This window comes from Ambystoma mexicanum, chromosome 2q, assembly GCF_040938575.1.
Source record: "Ambystoma mexicanum isolate Mex_15411 chromosome 2q, UKY_AmexF1_1, whole genome shotgun sequence".
Taxonomy (NCBI): Eukaryota; Metazoa; Chordata; class Amphibia; order Caudata; family Ambystomatidae; genus Ambystoma; species Ambystoma mexicanum.
In genome coordinates this window covers 196,837,539-196,859,264 of record NC_090924.1, presented here as the reverse complement: position 1 = coordinate 196,859,264, position 21,726 = coordinate 196,837,539, and the positions used below count along the sequence as shown (strand labels likewise).

The 21,726-nt window shown below is 42.4% G+C and overlaps 1 protein-coding gene across 3 annotated transcripts in view; it reads right to left on the bottom strand.

Annotated features, from left to right (window-relative positions):
* Nucleotides 1-6,368: 6,368 nt before the first annotated feature.
* The window catches only part of MYH11 (myosin heavy chain 11), a 222,992-nt gene continuing 207,634 nt past the window's right edge, over nucleotides 6,369-21,726 (bottom strand). For 2 of the 3 annotated variants that reach the window (XM_069647117.1, XM_069647118.1), the window contains 2 exons: nucleotides 18,378-18,550; nucleotides 6,369-7,107 (listed from right to left, as the gene is read on the bottom strand). In XM_069647117.1, coding sequence (XP_069503218.1) covers nucleotides 6,972-7,107; nucleotides 18,378-18,550 — 309 coding nt within the window. In that variant the 3' untranslated portion in view covers nucleotides 6,369-6,971. Of the gene's footprint in view, nucleotides 7,108-10,866; nucleotides 10,902-18,377; nucleotides 18,551-21,726 lie in introns of all 3 variants that reach the window. The other variant, XM_069647119.1, reaches the window with a different exon arrangement.

Below are 21,726 nucleotides of genomic sequence, written 5' to 3'. Positions count from 1 at the left end.
GAAAGAACACTGTTGGTGGAATGTAAATGAGAAGGTGATGAGTTCTTCCAAGGGCAATTTCCTCCAAGCTTGGTTTCGAAATGTCAAAATACTCAAGGAGGTCCTGACAAAGACACGCCTCCAAAGGTGGTATAGAGTTCATTGTTCATTGTTAAAGGGACAGGTGCAGTGGTCCTGACAAAGGAGCTCATTCATTTGTTCAAAATGTTCCATCATGGTATTTCTGACCATGTCATTCATTCACTTTTTCCCACCCAGTATTTCCATTCCTGCATTCTGTTGCCTAGCAAACTGATGAAGAGAGTCTGCATCATAGTTCTGTAACTTCTAGGATTGTCAGTTAGTGCGGGTCTCACCAGGAGGTGAGCATGGCTCAGTTCTGCACGTGTCTCTTAATAAACCTGCTGTTCTGAGAGAAGGAACTCCTGTCACCCTTGTAAGGATAAAACAGAGCGTATTCTGAGGGTGGCGGGGAATCAGATGATAAGACAATCACGCAGTCCATTTTCTGTTGGTCTGGAGGTATTTATAGCTGACAGTTATCTGTATATATATTTGTGAAACTGTGTTTGTATGTTCGGGGTTGGCTCCAGCCCCATAACAGTTGGTAGGCTGACAATTTGGCCAAAGGTTGGCATACCAGTCTGGGGTGTACTGTCGATGGTGAAATCTGACCAACCCCACTCCTCTTCCTCGGCTCATTGTTTGTGTAGAGAAGGAGGCGGGGGATCTGGGAAGTTGGAATATCTCATAAAATAGGATTGCATAGCGGTATTTGGAAAGGGGGGATACTGCGTCTCGCCACCGGGTGTCTCTCCCCCTGCCCCGAGGACCCCTCAACCAGGTGATCCTCCCACACTTGTCCAGTAAAACGTTGGCTTTTGGAGAAGAATGCAATGAGAGATGTATATCGGGAATTCGAAGAGAAATACTACTTACCCCTAATAATAATTTAGTCCTGACATTGCTTTTGGATGGTGTCAGGGCATCATGAAGCAAGACACAGACAACAGATTCAAAGTTCAAATAATAATGATTTATTAACTTAAATGTCAGGATGGGAGAGTCCGAACTTGCCCAAAGCTGAGATGGGATTTCCCTACTGAAAAAACTAAGGATAGTCTGAGTCAGTAAGATCAACTTAAAAGGCTGTCTGTGTCCAAAACCTATACTTGCCCTCACAACTAAAGCTAAACAATGTATAGGGATGTCAGCATTAAAAGAAATAATGTTCCAAATAAAGTTCTGAGCTTCTTCCAGCTCTGGGCTTACTTTCCACTGCCCTTCCCCAAGTTCAAGACAGTTCCACAAAGTCTCAAAAGGAATCTCTGGGTTCCCTTCCCCAAGAAGACAACACAGTTCCAAAACAAGATCTCAGGGTTTCTTTCTCCAGGAAAACAACACAGTTCAAAATGAGCCTCAGGATTCTCCTTCCTCAAGACACCAGCTTGTTCAGCTTGCCAACTTGTACTTAAGGTCAGTCTCTCAATATTCAAAACCAGTTCCAGGTCAACCTTCTACTTCTTATAGGTATTGCTAGTTCATACAGATTGCTTTCTTCCACTTCACTTCAGCAATATCTTTCAGGCACTTGTAATTACTTTCTGTATATTTCATTGGCTTTTCACAGTTAGGGTATACCCGGTCTGGGCGCAGTTGTCGGACCACACGGTCCACCCATCACAGGTCACTCAACCAGTCACCCTAGTTTTCCCACACAGATTCTTCTGTAGCTCTTCTGTAGCTTCACCTGTGTTCTGATTCACGCTCACTTGTCTCTGCAGCCTTTTGGCTTTGCCGTAACGTGTTTCACTCTTTGCCAGTCTCTGGGCTTTGCCACCATGAGTTTAGTTATACAGTTCACTTCGTGGTGCTCTTATCCCTTCACCACGTTGCTCTCACACTCCTTAGCAATGTTCCATACTTGCTTTATATTGCATTTCATCAGATTTGCTCTTAACTTGCAATATATGGTATTCGCTCTTCACACCAATTTGTCGTTTGCACATTGGTTTATTAAAAGCTTTCATATACTGATCAAAAGCTTTCATTTAGTTTAGTATTAAATAGTTTCCAGTTCTTATTTTATTTGCTCACACTTTGCAATAATCATCACAACCATTTACTTTGGTTCCCTGTATCTTGTACTTTACTTCTCGTCAATTCAGCATTCACTTTCTGCCACGTTACAGCCACAGGAGTGCCCTAGTTCGAGTGATCCCTTTTCCTCACCCACCAGTCTTTGGCATCTCCTCCAGGTGGCTGTCACCTCCCTCTCTCTCTCTCTCTCTCTCTCTCTCTCACTCTCTTTCTCTCTCTCTCCTGCCGTTGACTTACAACAATCATATTTCTTCTCCAGCCCACAGCTCTTGCTGCAGGCACCGGCCATTGAGGCTCCCAATACTGTAGTCTTTGCACTGCCCTTCCTGGCCACGAGTCCACAGTTTCTTCCAGTTCTCGCTGGCATCCTGATTTCCTGACAAGACCCCCATTGGCTGCCACGTACTCCCAAGGATTTTCTTCCAGTTCCCTCTGACTCCACCTTTTATACACCTGCAACCGTTTAACAGGTTGCAGGTGTGAGTCTTCAGGCCCAATTGCCTGACCACAATTAGTGAAGCATTCTGGACATGCCTGGCCCTTACACCAGTCTATTGGGCTCTTCCTCGTCTCAGTACTAGAATGGTGAAAGGATCTGTTTGTGTGCATTACTCCTAGTCACCTCTTCTTCATGCCAGCACTGTAGTGGAATGAATGAGAGAAATTGAGGGGAGAGAGTTTACAACAGCCTATAAAGGCAGGGTGAGGGGGGGTGTTGGTTCTCATTTGGAAAAGGGGGATACAATGTCCTTGCATGTGTATGTCGCCTCCCCAATCCAGAAGGACTTCCAACCAGGTGATCCTCCCTGGCATATCCACCCCCAGGGTCAGCATCCAAAAAAGATGGCCTTTCCCTGGCCACCTGAAAAGAAGATTCAAGGGGAGTAGGTGTGAGGACACCCTCAGGTTTCTCAATGGTCTAACGCTGTGGACAATGGCTTTAAGCTACTTCATAAAGTACGGTTAGCCATCCCATTAGATAATTGAGTTTTTAAACAAGTGGCATTCAGGGCATGGATGGCTTACCTGAGCATTCTGATAGTGATTATTTTCCACCACAATGTATATGTCAATGTTCAAGACACACAGAGGCTCATGGGTCACCTGGCAGGGCCATTCACAAGAGTAAAGACTCTGGGTGGAGGAGGCTAGCTTGAGGTGTTGGTGGCCAGAGTCTTTTGCAGGCACTTCCTGTACAATATTAAGAATAAGTGCTTTTGGCTGCTCAGGAAGATGCTGTGAACCGGACAAATCTTCTGTGGAAAAGGAAGGCAAGGAAAGGATGCAGGCTACTGAGAGCTGCCAGACAAATGTGAATCAATTGTTAAGAACTGTGAATACGAACTACAAAGTAGCAGAGTGGTCCGGCGAAGTGATATTGCCCAATCGAAAGTCTCTGTGAAATGTTTTAAAGCTGCAGAGGCAGCGGGATGCGAGCGAAAGAAAGTTACCCCAAAAACTGCATGAAGTCATGCGCAGCAAGTACGTTTTCCAATAGACATTGAAACTGAAGGAAAATATGTAAAGAGGATGTAAAGAAAGAAAGGAGGGTCGAAGTGGTCATGTAGAGGGGAGATCAAAAATCCGCTCAGTTTCGAGGGTTTTCAGACAGCGAAATCAAAATACAAAATGGGGTTTGAGTCTGATTGAGGGGAACCTATCAATCAGACTCAAACCCCATTTGAGTCTGATTGATAGGTCATGTGGAATGTGAAAAAAGCTTGGGGAAGGGAATCCCTCCAAGGAGAAAAGGTTTGAACCCGATTGAGAGGAAGATATAGTGAACTGCGACCAAATACTTTACTTAGAAACATTTTGTTGAAACTGTGTAGAATCTGGAAGGGTGACCTGGACTTGGACGAGGGGAACCCGAGAGGTTAAACCAGTGAACTTGTGACTCAGACTGAAATAGCCAAGAATGCTCTGGATGGCAGAGCCAGCCGCCTAACTGTGTTCGCAAGCCAAAGTGTCTTCATCCATCAAGTGTTCCATCTATCCATGTGCTATACAACATGGGGACGAGAATGAATGCTGATTTATATTGCCCTTCTGACATTTCGTTTCACCACTGATTTTTCCTTTTTTAGATACATATCTCTATGCCACATTAGAGTGTTATTAGAGTGTATTAGAGTGATGGCAGGCATTAGGTTTTTGTAAGCATAGGCATTAATTGTTTCACTAAGACTGACTAGGACTGTTTCTTTATTATTTGATGGTTGAGATTACTCACATCTTAGTTATAGGGACAGACAGGAGTTTTTCCAACCCCTTCAGTCTAACAATAAAGGTTTTGAAATGTGCAACTCTTGTGTCAGTGTCTACTTGTGACACCATGCCTCCCTTACAATACCCACAACAAATGAGAGTTGCAGAGCCATTTATCAATGGATGCAATTTATAAAAGAAGCTTTCAGAAAGACTACCGCTAAGGAATGTGATGATTCATCCGGTCTTGTCACTTTTCCCCAGAGGGGAGCACTATTCTATGAGTCCAGGTAGATGAGGTCGGTAAACAATAGTTTTCCTAGGAGTAGTAATAGGCAGGAGGTCCTCATATTGAGGGACTCCCCTTCTTGGGATAAGGACATTCACCTAGGGAAAAGTCTCTCTAAAACACTGTCACATAAACCCTTACCCTCATGGTCACTCTTTCTTCCCACCATTGATAGTGAAACCATGTGTTATTGTAAAGCCATGACTGTGACAAATGTAAACTAGGATAAGGAAGAGTAAGGGAAGCATATGGAATATCAGTATGCAAATACAATCAAGTACGGTAACGAGGTGGCCGAAGAGACTTTAGTGAATGGTGTTGATGTTACGCAAGGGGGAGTCAACAATAGAAAGCAGAAAGCAAGAAAGGGCATGAACCAAGCCCAAGAAGTTCAAACTGGGAAGACCAAAGGGGAAGCAGAAGCATCTCGCCAGAGTGACAGGCTGCTGTCAAATTGTCCTGGGAGCCGGCAGGTAGCCGAATCACTTGGGGGGTGGGGGGGCGTGACCGCTGAGAGGTGGACTGTTGGGTCTGGAAACAACACCGAGACCACCAGCCTGCTGCAGAGCTGAGCAGGAAGCAGACTGAAGGAAGAGAAGCGCCCGCAACCCCATAAAGAACTGAAACCGTGTCTCAAGGATACCGTAGGTATCAGGAACAGCGGGAAAACCGGGTGTGGTCCGGGGGAAGTGGCCCAAATAGAACAGAATAAGGTGGGAGTCATCTCCCTCATCACAGTGGTTCATCAAATTCCACTGATAAAACAGAGTGCATTGGGAGTCATCTCCCTCAGTGCAGTGGTCCAACAAACACCACTGTGAAAACAGAGTACATCGGGAGTCATCTCCCACAGCGCAGTTGCCCAACAAATACCACTGTGAAAACAGAGTACATTGGGAGTCATCTCCCTCTGCGCAATGGGCCAACAAATACCACTGATAAAACAGAGTGCATCGGGAGTCATCTCCCTCGCCACAGTGGTCTACCTAATACCACTGTTCCAACAGAGTGCCTCAGGAGTCATCCCCCTCATCGCAGTAGTCTATCTATTACCACTTATAAGACTGAGTGTAATGGGAGCCCTCTCCCGCTTGGTACTGGCACATCAAATACAGCTGGAAAAACAGAGTGCTTCGGGAGACATCTCACTCATCAAGATGCTACTTTTGGAGAAAAACAGTAAGGAGACATTTGAAAGAAATACAGAGTACCCTGGGATTAGTATCCCTCACCATAGTCTCAAGTGTAAGCCAAACAAGGCAGTAAGCTTCAGTACTTCCTGGAAGGAATTATGGAGACTAATTCAAGTTGTCTACTCAAGGGTTTAAAGAACAATGTGTGGAGCTTCTTCAGAGGGACCAGGAGAAGGGAACCATTACCCTGGTCTATTGTGGTTGAACATTAAGGGAATTGCTCCTACATTGCTATACGACTGAAGTGTTAACCAGGAGAAGGCAGTCATTCTCCTGTTTAAGGATACACAAACTTTACTTTAGTTAAAAGCTAATGCTTCTAGTTTCAGTGGTAGATTAGATGGCTTTCTGGCTGAGGACCGGAAGAAGATTGACGGATTTTCTGACGTACCACTACGTTTTCTTAGGTTGAAGCAGGACATGCCCCTTAGACATAGGGAAAGATAGGTTTCTTTATTTCTATAATAAAGGTTTATGGCCCACACCATGAACCCTCATTGTCAGCTCCCTTCCTCTACACCCTCACACGAAGGAATCCGGAATACAGCTGTGTTGAAAACATAGAAGGACAATACAACTTCCAGTGCTTTAACCTTTTATTAGTGGAAGTGGCTTAAGCACAATCAAAGTGCATAGAAAACAGTGTCATTATTCGCAATTCATTCTCTTTTAAACAAAAGATCTTCCATTTTTATTACAAGTGTATAAAGAAGGCACTTTGATGCTAATGTGCACTGTGCATCAGAGGGATAGTTACCAGAAACAAAAAGAATTACAAAATCAAAACCAAGAGTGATTACATACACGGACAAATGGGGACCACATGATGGAATAGCAAAGAAAGATTTTGGCAACATCCGCTCTTGTAAAATTCTGCATCCACATACAACATACATTACCAACCCGTGACCCTTTAGAAAGTTGTTCCTCATCGTTGGAATTCCCAAGCTAAAATACACCTAATAGAATTGAAAGCACAAAGCTGTTCAAAGGTCTCTCTTTTTCAAGATTGCAACATGTCCATCCTTCGGTCATTTCAGTTTGTAAATGTTTCCAGGAGAAAGCTGTGTGTTTGTGGTTGTACGGTAGAGGGAGTGTTTTGGTGTGGCATAGTAATCGGGCATTGATTTAGACAGTCCTGAACACTGTCCATGTTGGCTGTGACATATGCAAGGATATTCTCATTCACTCCCTTTGGTTCCATTGAAATCGGCATCTCGTGTGTCTGCGTCCTCTTCGGACCCATCTGCTGCGTTATCTACTGCTCGTCTTCCTCCTGATCTACGAGGTGCGGCGAAAGTGGGTTCGTTTCCACGCCTGTGGGAAAGAGAAGAAAATGTAGGGTATATAAGTATCCAAGATGTATGCTCCAATACTTTGGTTCCTTCTGTTATTTGCCACTGTTGCCAATTTAGGACATAGAAACATGGTTACGCCATAAAGCACAAGCACATTAGGGTCACAAGACAATAATGATCCCTGGACAAACAAAGCCTTCTGGTAGCCACCTTTTTTGCCGGATAAGTCACCTGTACTTTGTACAGTTATAAAATGATTTGCACATATTTTGTGAAGGTTTTGAGTTCAGACAGCAATCATGTCAGCAAGCTTTATTTTCAAAAGAGCTGCTCCTGGTATCAATTTAGGGTAGAAGAGTCTTTTGAAAATGGAGCCCAGAATAGCTAGAAAAGCATTGTGTCATTTTACACCAGTATCAAACAACTGCTCCAACAGAATCTGAGGCTTCATCAATTACTGTATTTATTGATTTTGTTCTTTGTGTTGGAGAACATTTAAAGCTGATCAATAGATTGAGTACCTTTTTGAGGGTCATTATACCTGAAAAATGATTCTGCTGTCAACAGCCAAGTATGTTGTGCTGAATTTCAAAATGCCCCCATTGATAACTATAGTCCTGACTACAGCTTATCAACTGCTGTCCTCTGCAGTTCTGTTTGTCTTTATGTATGTCGTATGGCTTCCTTGGAATGCTACGCTGGGACTTGTTGTGTCAGTAGATTGAGAGTGCTCCCTTGCATTTGAGTGATGTCTTCCAAGGAGTAAAAGTGTATCGAGTGGCCACTTAAAACTATTACAAAGAATGTCAAGTCCAGATGATCAGTAATAGCACACCAGAATATGGCTGCTTCCTTGATATGGCCATGTAGCCATGGAAACCCAGGAATTGAGATGTTCCCTGCTGGAATACATAGCATTTTCTTGAACTTAATTGAAGAATCGCAGTCCTTGAGAATATAAGCAGACATCCGCTGTCTAGCAATGACAGAAACTTCCAAGGTCACTGGCAAAAGGTCCCAACTTCACACTTGTGCATACCGATATCAGAGCAGGTGGCATGAAACACATTCAGTCAAAAGAACAAGAGAGACGCCATACATTTTTATGACCTTGTCATTTTCTTCTTGCCTATTCTCCAGTGACTGTGGATGGTCCCCAGTTTACAAATCTCTGTGATCACGCTCTAAGTGCTTTTCAAGACACAGCGAATCATCAATATCGGATTAATTCATGTGAAACCTTTACAAAGAATTAGCCTATACCATGTAGCTGATCAACAGCCCCTGATCACTATCAAAAGACTGTGTACATCTAAAAGAAGTTCTGTTTTTTTTTATACATAGCCATTAAAAAATGCATGTTTGTTGAGGCATCTAAGCATGGATAATTTTGTCCTTTGTCTTTTCTTTTTTTCACACAAAATACTTTTCTATACATGAGCCTAGTACCAAAGTACTTTTAAAGAGTAAAATGCATGTTTTTACTTTTTATTGACAGTTGACCATCAGCTAAAATACATCAAATCCTTTTTCATGTCCTAGAATGTTATTTTGCATCTCACTCTAGAGTCATAGAAAAGGAAAGTTTTTGTCTGAGGATTCATGTGCACTAACACCTTAACTTGGAAAGAAAGTATGTTTCCATACCTTATCCTACTTCTTAAATTAAAAACATGGGGAAAAGAAGGTTTCCAAAAGGTGGAACTACACATGATATGAAAACTGTTTGCCCGAATAATTTTTTAAGTAAGCATCAACAACATGCCAACTATGTGATATGGTGACAGAAATGTCTCCCTTTGTTGATGGCATTAAATACATGAGAAATACATGCATTTTCTAAAGCATTGAAGACAAACAACACAATATTTCTCAATAACCTGTTTGATTTGCACCAATAAAAGGTCCTGCAAGCAAATGAGAACAAGGACATTAGCCACGCAAAAATAAGAAACTAGACTTTTTCTTCTTACAAACATATTTGTGTTGCCATATGGGCTTAAACTCTGAAACTTGAAGTTACTGATCCTAGGGAAGTGAGAAATAGGGGTAATTAGATTCAAAGATGAAAGCGTGGTCTAGACAAAAGAGGAAGACACATTTTGTTGAAATGATTTGACTTAGTTGAATCATTTAACTCTACAGGCAAAACTCGAGTGTTAATTGCCGTGAAACACTACGCCACAAACGTCCTGCAAGAACGGCATAGCAGATTGCTTGACATCCAAGCATTGATAGTTTGGGGGTAACTTACTGATAGGCTGTAGTTGAAAAGTAGCAGACTAATGATCATTAATGCAAGTGCTTTGTTAATGCAAAATTCACAACTATTTTGTGCTGCATCCTCAAGAAACCAAATGCAAAAATCTGAACTTGCCAAAGACGCCACTCTCTCTTGGTCCTTTTCTTACTTAACAACCTCATGCTTCCAAGGCATATTCACAATGGGGAAACATTGTTTACCATACAATGGTTATATGACTAATGGGTTAAGATGACTCTGTTAAGAGCCTTTCTGCTCCTCAAAGTACTGTTGCCAAGGGTATGCTTCTGGAACGTTTTTGAGATAGTCTCAACACCCATGTTCCAAAATTGGGGAGTGTTAAAATTAGAGTTTTATTAAAAATTGGAATGCAAATACCCAAAGAATCCAAATGTGTCTGGTAACAAAAAATGCAGGTTCTTACTCTTGAATGTCAAATCCTTAAAAGTTAAACCTTCTTCCCAAATAAGTTAATTATATCTTATAAGAACAATGTGCTGGACTTTTAGAATCGTTCCTCAACCATTTAAGAAAACCATGTTTTCCCCAAAACAAACGAATTAATAATCTGCTCCTAATGTCCCATGCCATTTTGTCAGGTCATCATCATAATGGCCTCAGCCATGCAGCTTTGATCTCCCTCAGATCAGCACCACAAATGGAAGATGAGAAAGTTGACAAGATGTCTGATTTGTGAGAGCTTGCAAATAAGTGTGTACAGGATCAATATTAAATGTTTCTATGAATGTTTATGGAACTTTCTTTTACTTTTCTCTATCTCCCAAAAAATATCAGATATAATGGACATGATTATTTATTTTACTGTCTCTGCAAATAGGTCTATTTTAAGATTCTGTAACTGCACTTTATTTTTTATTAGAATTCAAAACACATGCAAATTCGATTTATATGTAAAATGTTGTCTCCTTGTTTTTAATACCTTCCAGAAAGTTTGAAAAGCAGCAAAATTCATTTAAAGAATCCCAGATGGAGCTTTCAGATGGTAGAAATGTACAATCAATAAAAAAAAAAGTTGTTTGGTTTTTCGCTGCATTAGCACTCACTTCGCACATAGCATGATCGGATTATACAGATACCATATGTAGAGAAAGAATGGGTTTCTGTGATGACAGAGAGATTGCAACACAATATATTAGTTATGTGTTTGGAGAGGAAGTATTATTCTTGCAAGTTATTAAATCATTCTAGTAAAAGGTGTGTGAGACAGCTTGAACATGCAAAGGAGAAAGGGCAATCCAGCCAGCATTCCGCTCACAAACTGCTGTACACAGAAAGTGGGAATGCGCAAATCTCAGAGCGTGCCACCAGGGAGAGTAGACATATGGGTTTTAAGAGGTCCAATTTGATGCCGGTGTCATTGTTACATTGCTCTCCCTTCATATCAAATTCAGATTGCAAAGATATCCAAGGCTTTGGATTTTGCTGGATTGCATAGGTTTAATTGGTTAACAATCTGTGCAACACATACTAGTTGCAAAGATGGAGGCAGGGTACCTGCTTAGGCATTTTGTGGTGGTTCCTGTGTCCCTCTGAAATAGAGATGTCAGCAAAAGTCAATGGACCACATTACATGAGCGCTTTACACATGACTTTAACTTGTACAATAATAACAAACCTTCATCAAACAAAGAAAACAGTGTATTTTTAAATCGAACCAATGCGCATTCCCAAAGGCTGTTCATATGCAATGCAAAAGACATCCAAAATATGTTTCTGTGGCTTTGTGCGACATCCTGAAAAATCTTTAACTTTTTACCTTTTAAGATTTGAGTTGAGGAATGGAAGTTGTTTGACGCCCATAAGCAAAGATACCATAGTTTTTCATTCCAGAGTTTACCTGTTGCTTTTATATCCCAAAGGCCAGTTGGGACACTCATCTCCCATGTACCTCGTATCCTTGTCACTAAACCCATTCCTGATAGATTCCGGGGGGGAGAGTGCTATGGGAATCAATGAATTTCATGCATCTCCCCTCCCCCCACGGTCAGGTGACAGGAATAAGTGGAAGGGGACAGAAAAAGAAAGAATAGGTCTCCTGTACTTTAGTTACCCGGCGGGGCTGGGGCCCTCATACATCTTGGGATAGTTATAGTTAACTGAGATTGGCTCTGCTTTGCCGCTATGAGGAAGGAACATTCTGGAGAGTCAATTGGGATTACCTGTAATCTAGTGTGATCCTCTATTAAACTTGAGAAGCCTTTTCGGGAAATATGCCAGACCATCCCTGGACAGTCTCCGGAAAATATAATCTTGGGGCATGAGCAAAGTAAGCGGATTATGCAAAGAAATCTCATTCTAACATGGCCACCAAGACTGATCCCTATTATGCCTTTAATTCAATTATCATTCCACGATGGCAGCCAATACCTTTCTGATCATCAAATAACAAGGAAGAAAGACTTTGTTACTGGAAGCCATTTGAATATGGTATTAAATGATTTATGAATCAAGACCTGAATGTGCTTCTGACCAGACATATTTAAAGGTTTCTGTTTTGCTTGGCTTTGTCGGATCAACAATTCAAGTTTATCGCATACATTCTATAGATTTCCTCACCCTTTTGTTGAGACTCAGCATTATAACTTCTGAATGCTTGCTTTATTTTGGATGCTGTGGTGGTTCAGAAGATGGAGTCGGACACATTGAGGACATTCTGTGCTCTCTTTCATTAGAATCATAAGAATAATGCCTATCTCTCTCTATTGCTAAAGGGGATACCCTACCTATCTAAAGGAACTAAAGCTGCTTGTCATATCTCAGGAAGTCCGAAATAAATATGTCCTCTGTCCAAGCAAACTCTATCTGACCCTAACACTAAATATACCGAAAGTAAATGGGCCAAGAGAATGGGCCTCATTACAAGTTTGGAGGTAGCCATGCCCTTAATAAGGGCATGGCTACGCCCAAACTCAGGTCCGGCACTGGGTCCTGCGAAAGTGGAATAACCGGGCCATTCCGACCTTTGTGGGCCAGGTAATTTCCCTTGTGCGGGACCCAGAGTCGGTACGTCTCCATTCCCATTTGAGCCCCCATAGAGCTCTATGGGAATGGGGAGGACGGTAGCAGCGGTACCGTTCATAACGGTACCGTTGCTACCATCCTGTTCTGCTCGCGGGTGCCGTTCTGCATGCCTGGTCTGACCAGGCGTGCAGAGCGCCCCCCCGCGAGCAGAACTTGTAATGTGGCGGCATGGTAACAACGGCGCCGGTAGCACTACCGGTGCCGTTGTTGCCTTACCACCACAGACGTAATGAGGCCCAATGTCTCTTCTTCCTCTGGTCGTCTCTTCTTCTTTGATAATCTTTTTTATATGCAGGTTTCTTTTTGGCTCATATAATTCTTAGCACAATCTCCTTTGGTAGTCTCTATCAACTCCTGTAGTTCTTCAAAATGACCCTTAGTTCTCGTGCTTTCTATTGCCCTATCTTTGCAGGACTTTTTCTCCCAGTAGATTTTCACACTCTTCTCATCACATATATGTTCTTTCCAGTCTGTTTTCTCAGGCTTTCCTTAATTTTGTTTGCCTTGATGCTCTTTTTGGCTTTCTGTGCCAAGGATTATTTCACTGAGGCTGTCTGCTCTTTTATCTTCTCACTGGCAACCTTTATCTAACCTTTCTCGTTATGGTTTGTATATTTTCCAGCCTTTAACTCTTACTTGCTTTTCCTCCCAGTGTTTTAGTTACTAGTCTCTGTTGGCTGTGCACCTGGGTTGATTAAATCTCCCTTTTATATATTGCACACTTCCCTTGAAAATTGCTTTCTTCAATGCTATCTTGTCCTTAGGACTGTGACGAGTTTCTCTCTTCAAGTGACACCAATCTTCCCCAACCGGGTTGTTTGTTCTTTGCTTTCTTGGGTTTTTACACTTCCAGTCATTCAATTTTATATGTGTGTTCTGGTCCTTAGGACTGGGACGTGTTTCTTCATGCATACAATGATTCCCTGATGGCCTACTGTTATACCCGATTTCCTCGGTACCTCTTGTCGTGCAGGGAAAGGTTGAGGGTTTGGCTTTCACTCGGGTAATGCTTCTTGCTTATCTTGCTGCTCTGATTCCCGTTCTTGGTTCCTTGCCGGGTGCTTGCCTTCTTCAGACGCTGGCGATCAGATGTTGTTCAGGCTACCCATCTCGGTAGTGTCTGTGCTGTTCCTTGGGCGTTCTGCCCACCAGTCTGCCAGTGTGGTCATGCCACTACCAGGTATTCCGTCCCTTTGTTCCTTCTTGTACTGCTTCCTTTGCGGTTGGAAACACTGGGGCTCTGGCATCTCCCTCTGTGATTCTTTGGCTCTTCCAAAGTCATGGGCTCTGCAGCCTGCATTGACTCCACCTTCACACAGCGTGATGATGCTAGGGTGCTTCCCCTGCACGTAGCACTCTCCTTCTGCTCTGACTCGTCCCTGTTAAATACACATCTCTGATTAAAGAGACATCTTCCTTTCTTTTTCCACATATGACCCTTTTCACATTGTCTTCAGCCAAACATAAAGTTACCACACTACCCTTCATAGAAGTAATCCCATAAATGAGGCTATGGTAGTTGATTGAGGGAGTTCCTCACAGGAACAGGAGTCTCTCCAGGTGAGGTGACACTTGCCTCAACCTTTAGGCAGGGTCTCGCAGAGCAGGCTCACCTCCCTAGCCTCACAGGGGGAGTCTTCCCCTTGGGGAAAAGGGGCGAATACCTGCAATTCGTCACAATGCCTTCACTACATCTTCTAAAAACTAATTTGGGGGTAGCGTTTGGGTGGTCAGTGAAACCACTCAAGCAAGGTCCCATGTATTCTGGGGCATAGGCTTTTGGGAGAACAATCAAGTTTGGTGTTTTCTGTTGGAGTTTCCATTTTCAATTTACTTTCTGCTCCACTGTTAGCATGAAGTGGTGAGAAGATATTGATGTGGATTGTTGTGGCACGCATGACTTGTCGTTCCTTAGATCATTTTTGCTCTCCACTGTTTCCTGAAGGCATTGACATTTTACTGGAAGGCGATCTCTTCACAGAGTCAACATTTGCATGAAATTAATTATTTGTGAAACAAAGCCTTTTAGAAAATAGTCACTGATCTCACGGGCACGTTTCTATAGATCAGATGATATTTCTTCCATACAATAATTATCGCTACGTATAAAGGCAAAGTCACTGACTGCATAGTAAAACCCATGACCTCTAAGGTGGTGATTATGAGTCCCACTGATTTCTTACGTAGATTTCCACATGGGGCAATTGCCGTTACTGCATCCAGAGATCCAACGGTCTCTGACTCAGTAAGGCTTTTTTCCGCTATATCCTGTGTGAAGGGGTTCAGCATTTTGGAAATGCTGCATGTAGTATTTCCAGGAATCTGCATGTGAAATTTTGGAAATGCTTTAAAAATCCATTTCCCATCCTTATTTGGAGGATGGAAATGGATTGTGTGCAGCAGAGGATCATGCCTCTTCGGTACAAGGTGGAACAATGCACAGTAGTGTCAGCATTGACCCTTCCATGTATTACACTGAAAAAGTGGGAAAAAGGGAAGCATCTGAGGGGGTCCATCCTTATCCCCCTGCAAAGTGTTCTTGGCTTAGCTTGAAGGGATGTGCCAGGGCATCCCTTCACATTAAGAACAACATATTTGTTAAGGGTCAAGGTTTTTTTAACATTTTTACTTGCCCCTTTTGAGTGGGGAAAACACTCAAACAGTTTGTTGAGGTATGTGTCCTTCTAATCAGGCAGTATTAACTACATGCTGTATTGCACAGAAATACTGCACAATGTAAATAGCCCATTTTCCATAATCAGACCGATGGTAAAAACAGGGAGTACTGGAAATGGCTGGTATTTATTTACCATTACCCCCGAGCCATAATGGGTCTACTGTCCCTATTCTCCTGTTTCCGATAAGGATCCACTTCCTCAACGATCAATGAATTCCACAATAAGTGGAGTAAGTACACCTTCATCTCCTTGCTCTTATTAACTATATATATATTTTGGGGAGGCCTGCATTGACTGCATCACAGCTGTATGCATTGTTAAATGATTTGGATTTCACAAATGTTTGAACAGAGTGAATACAGTCATTAATCCCACTACCCGAAAGACCCCTAAGGAGGGGTGTGTAAGCATTGTCCTTGAGTTGCCTAAATAATTATAACCAATAGCAAAGTAAGGAGTAGCCTATTTGAAGGCAAAGAGCAAGCACATTCCAAACTAGGTATGGGTTGTGCTTTTCTAACAGCTGATCATGTTTCATTCTGCCCATGAGTGTAGCCAGAAGCCCTAATGAGTTGTGGCCACTCTCAAAAAAGTGCAATGAGCACACTCCAAAAGCACAGTGATGGTTCATGGCTGCTTCCTTCTGTGCTGCCACAATTGAAAAATGTCTCAATAAATCATCTGTACTTGATGATACACTGCTAAGCAATTTCCATAGGCGGGTACTACCATCCTGAGTCTCCCCCTCCATTTCAATGCATGGCAAGGAAAATTGATTTTCTCTGATTTATTAAGAACAACATGGCCCAACTGAATATTAAATGTCCAGTGCGGTGAGTGAAAGACAAGATGCTGCCCACGTCAGCCGTTCATTTTAACGTGTGAGGGCCATGTCTATGTCATGGGAACGCAGAGATGTGTTCTACTTCCTGAAGGGATGGTTCGCAGAAGAGGGCCTGCCAGAGAATCTGGATAAGCCTGCCTTCCTTTCTTGGGTGAAAGGAAAGGACCACCGACCCAGACTCATTTACTAGTGGAACATGGTCCTGAGAGTATTGATTTCTGGAAATGCCCGGTAACCAGAGATGACTGAAGATTTGTACAACCTGACGACCTTAGCTCCGGAGAAAGCTTATCCTCAAAAAACTCTCCAACCCAAAATTGGCCAGGTGTGCAGCACCACAGTGTTCAACAAGTAAGACGTGTGCCTACAACCAGTGACTATCCCTACCTTAAGACATTTGATTCCCTTGCACCAGAAGCTGTTTAGTGTGAAATAAAATATGTTCTGATTACATGTAATTTTGCCTAATTTAATCTAATGTAAACTGAGCCCTACACTGCTGTCCTATGTCAACTTCCATACAGAGAAAGGAAGGTGAACAAGAGCTGCATGTTGTTGTTTACTAGCAACATTAGTAATTGCCGGGACCTACCTACTCAGATCCAATTCATAATCCACTTCTATAAGGAGGAGGCTGTAAGATAATGGCATTATTTGCAATGCACTTGGGAATTACGTCACATGCATAGGTGGTGCCAGCTATCAAGGAACTGGTCCATACACCATTATGATATGATATGGATTTGTAACGCGCCTATACACACGTGTTGCATGAAGAGACTGCACTGTACATATACAGTGATTGTCAGGAGGAAGATTTGAGAGCTTCTGGCCATTTGTTGTTTTTAAATTAATACAAATATATCCCTTGGAAGTTTATTGTCGTTTTGTAATAATTGTGCATTTTTTATTCTGAGGAAAATACAGATTAGAAGTGGTGGGAGCAGTAGGTCAGATATAAAAATAAGTTATCTCTGGTGGGGAAAAAAAAGTTTGCACACAAATGAGACCATATATTTACGATGTTAAAAGGTAGTTGAAATGTGTGAAACCTTACCTCTTTTTAATTCCTTACAAAGAAAAGAGTAAAAAAACAAATGGATTGGAAGTTTACAACATAGAACAATGGGGTCTGAATTAAGACTTTAAATTGCATTTATTTCCACTGTTTTACGTTTAGCATAATAGTGCTATTATCAGCATTCATTTCTATTTTGTATCTTGAAAACTATGTTATTCTATGATTAATACGCAGCAAGTAGCTCAACAAGAAGGTTGTTCTTCACAAGGGCCCCATCTTAACTGTTAACCAAGGCTCCAGAGTGATGTGCTATGCCTAACATACTCTACTAGGTTTTTGTGATTAAGCAGGTGCTACGGCTTTATAAGATGGCTGCTGCATGCCCTGTATTTTGACCGATCTTGTTTCCCTCTTCACCCACATGGCAGACCTACTTAAGAAGGGCTACCCTATGGAGCTTTCAAAGGTCCCATGTGTTTATAACAAATTAATTAATAACGAAAAACTTTTTCAGTGAATGAAGAAGAACGACAACATTTTAATTTATTTTCTCTTTTTTAATTTGGGCCCTCCCAAGCACCCTGTTTCATTAGCTTTATTCTCCCCCTCCTAAATTCCCCCCTCCCTTTTCATTCTCTTAGCCCACCCCCATATATATTTTTAACCAATTATTCGAAATGTTTTTGTTATTTATTCTTCGTTATTAAAGTTACTTGTTATTTATTCTTTGTTATAATCACTGTATACCCTTTGAGCACGGAGAGTTTCAGTGGGGCCACAAGAATTCAGATTCCTTCTGGTCCCTCCTGAGGAGTCCTAGTATGTTTGTGTTATGTGCATTTCATGCACGACATAATATTTGGTTAATTATTAGGTAGGTGTATGTACTACAGTACGAGAGGCTTACTTCAGGACAGTAGATTGACCTGGCAATTATCATTGCTACACGTTAAATTGTTCTGTTTTCTGTCAACTGGAAAGCAATTTATCTATATATGAAGTGAAAGCGAGGCATTTGAATCTAAAGACATTGGCAATTGTGAAGTCCACATCATGTGTGGTTTTGAAAATTGCAGTGACTGCTATCTGCTGCTATTGGGTCGCATGGGCTACAGATAATTATGTCACCTGTGCTGCAGACATTGACCGTGCAACCAATCAATTTCCCCAAAACTCATTCATGCCCTCATCTGGGGCAATTCTTAGTTACATATTCCGAAACAGAATATAATGATTTGTTTCAAAGGTATCCTTTGTTCTTCATTGTCTACAAAGAACAACACAATCTACAGCCTTTTTAAGCAAATATTATTTGAATGTCATTTATATTGAACTGTGCCACCATTCTTGCTTGGGGTACTCTGTCCCATGGCCCTGACCGATCTTTGAAATAGTAACAGAAAAGAAAAATACACCTCAACAAAAAATAAAGCTATTGTACCTGAGTTTGTTCTTCAGTGCATTGACCTCTCGACTAATGGACTCGTTGCTCTCTGTGGCCTCGTCGAGTTCCCGCTGCAGTTTTCTGCGCGATGCATTGATGCGCTGCGACTCTTCTTCCGCCTCCTCCAGCTGCCTCTTGAGCTGTTTCAGCCTTGTGTTGCCCTTCTCAGCCTAAAGAAAAGGGAACAACACATTACAGACTTTTCTCATGGCACAATACAGGAGAACTACTTCTTCCTGTGCAAGATGGAGTCCGAGTTTCCATGATCCAGGTATCCCTCTGCTGTCTACTTGTTCGCAGGATGCAGAGCTTGTAATATCTATATAAAAAACAGGTACCTCATTTTCTTATTGGCATTCGGTTGTGACATCACTAGTCAGATGCACTTTAAAAATAACATCATAACCCAGCTATCATAAGATAATGCACTTGCGTTGAGACCACTAATGCATGCCGTGGAGCCTTTACAAAGCCAGATACCAACACTCAATACCTCTGCGGGCGTCATTTTAAAACATATGCTAAATGCATGCTATGGACCACCAATGCTTGCACTTACGTGTTGCCGGTCGACAGTTCGCGATTTTTCAGTGGGGTGCGAAGTAAATAGTAAAACAAGGTGACATTGCCTTTACTCTTTATGGCTGTTTTGCAAAAAAAGAGCAAACGCTGACTGCAAATTACACTTTGCAGGTGGCATTTACTAACAGACTCCTATGCAATCCACTTGTTCATTAGCACAGGGCGAGTGGAGGAGCCTCTGCAATGGCACTGCAGCATAATCAGCTCCCCGCTGCCAGATTTTCGTCACTTGTAAAAGATGGCATGCAGGTGTGAAAATCCATGCCGGAGCAAATGCTGGAGCATTTGAATGGTGGAGAGGACGGGAGGTGACGGAAACGTACGTTGCGTTCCGTCCCTCCACGCCGCCACACAAATGATTGAAAATGTGGCGTGGTCATGAATGGAAGGCGTTCAATCCTCACTCAAGGCTCTTACGCCTTCCACTCATGTTACGCCACAACGAAAATGAGCTCCAGAGCGCTTGTGAAAGAAGGCGCTTGCTGTCCAGTGCCCTTTGTTTGCATAGGAGAGGCTCTGCTTGTATGGGAGGGAATTCGTGAAAAAAGGAAGGGAGACAGAAAAGTCAGATAAGAGAAGGAAAAGAGAGGAAATGCTGGAATAAGAACAGAGCTAGACAAGGGATGTAAAATTTGAGAGCCGTAAAATAATGAAAAAGAAAATATATTGCAGAATGAGACAAAGGCCCCAGTTGGTTCACATAGGTGGTCACAGGAGGCGACATGCACACTGCTCGTCACATGCTGCAAACAACTGCCTCGGCACAGAAAGAAGGATGGTCTGTGCAAGCATGCGCCTCATACCCCAGCCCCCTCCCCTCTTTTATATCCAACTATCGGCCTCGTGCCCGCCACCTGGCTAAACAGTGGCAACCTGCACCCACAGTGGAGTAACTTTGCTGAAAATGTTGGGGGGGACATGACATCTGAAGAAAAGGTGCCCCACACAAATGAATGGGGACAAAATGGTGTGCCATGAAAGTTGGGGGGGACAAACACCCCTGTCCCCCCCTAAAATTACGCCCATGTGCACCCACCTCCTCGATTGCAAGAGCATGTCCCCCCAACTAGATACAAAGTGAGGTGCCCTTTAAGGCACTTTCTACATGTTCACCCCTAATTCCAGGCAAGGAAATGCAAAGGAGCAGAAGAGCGTATTCTAGTGGTGCAATGCACGTGGTCTCTTTGCAGATTGGCCAATTCCTTTTGCCAAATGGCAACGTCACTGGTATTTGCGCCTCCAGTTTTCAGTTTGCATACCAGCCCTTCTGCAAACTGCAATAGCAAGAGAAGATCTAGGGAGAGCAAAGTGAAGGCAGTGGAGATGAACAGAGAAACGATACACTGAAAAAAGTGTAAAGAGCAAGAAAAGAGGGGCAGTGGGGATGGAAGGAAGAGGGGAAAGCTTCAATGGAGAGAGAAAGCTGGAGTTAAAAAAGAAGGGAAGTAAAAGTAGGGAAAAAGAAGAACGCACCAGAGAAAACACAATAAAAAGATTAAGAAAAGGAAAATGGGTGTGAGAGGTGCAACACCCATGCCTTATTAGGGAGTACACGCACACAACTGTGTGTTAAATGCATACTGGAACACAGCAAGGAGGCCAGGGCAGTATAAAGGCAAGCTTAATGGGGCCATGCCCACCTATATAGTCATAGATTGCCCAGTACCTTGCAGTCTTTATATCCTACTGGATTTGATTATGAATATGGCGTAGACATGTGTGGTATTGTACATATCGCCTATGCTTAAAATATCACCTAATCATGAGCTGGGATGGCATGCAATATTTAGCACATGGACTATCTATGAAGTATTGCATGGGGCAATTAATCAATTTTTGCTCTGCGCCGTACTTTCAATACAGACCAGGTAGTGAATATTTCATCCAATCCTAAATTTTTAAAAATAGGAGGTATTTAAAATACTGGGAGCCCCAATACAGAAAGCCAATATTACTGTTGATGGTAAGTGGCATTGACCACCCAAGGTACAATACCGCCTATTACATAAAGAGAAAATATGATTATCTGTTGTGCTAAAATGGCTGCCAGTTGCAAAGGCCTGAGCGCCTGTGAAAAGCACCCAGATGCCGGTGGGAAATACATTTGGAAATACTGCTTAGAATGGTGGTATTTATTCCTGGAAATACGATTGGGTTTGTATAAGCAGATCCTAATGAGGGAAAAATCAAAACTAGCTGCAATTGCCAATAGCAAACTTCTGGTGGGTTCTGAAATCACCACGTGATGATTTAGGAGTGGCTCAGGAGCTCTATCCTTGCTCCGGAAGTTGATTTGTGCTATCGATGACAGTATGCTACTTAGCGCCAGTCGTATATTTTAACGCAAGTCTATATTACTCATACTCATGTCTACTTGATGACTCCTTAATTTCTCGCTGCCAATGTTTTGCTTGTATGAGCTGTGCAGTGCTCATTGCTCGCTAGCTAGCTTCGCACTGTACAAATGTAAAAAAAACAATATAGGATTATGCTGTTTCTTTGGCTCAAAAATCCCCTATAGATGTGTTTTGACGGTTGAGCGCAATTACCAGCAGAGGTGTCTTTTGTGTAAGAACCCCACAAGTGTCTACCATTACCGGCATACCCACTACAAGGCCCGCACTTGGAAGTTTCTTTATCCTATATATCGATATAGGAGCACGTAACATATACATATGGAGACAAAGCGACAAACAACGGTACCCAGTCAATTTATGGGAAAACATTTCAGAGTGGTACATTTCATTGCGAACAGTAACACCTA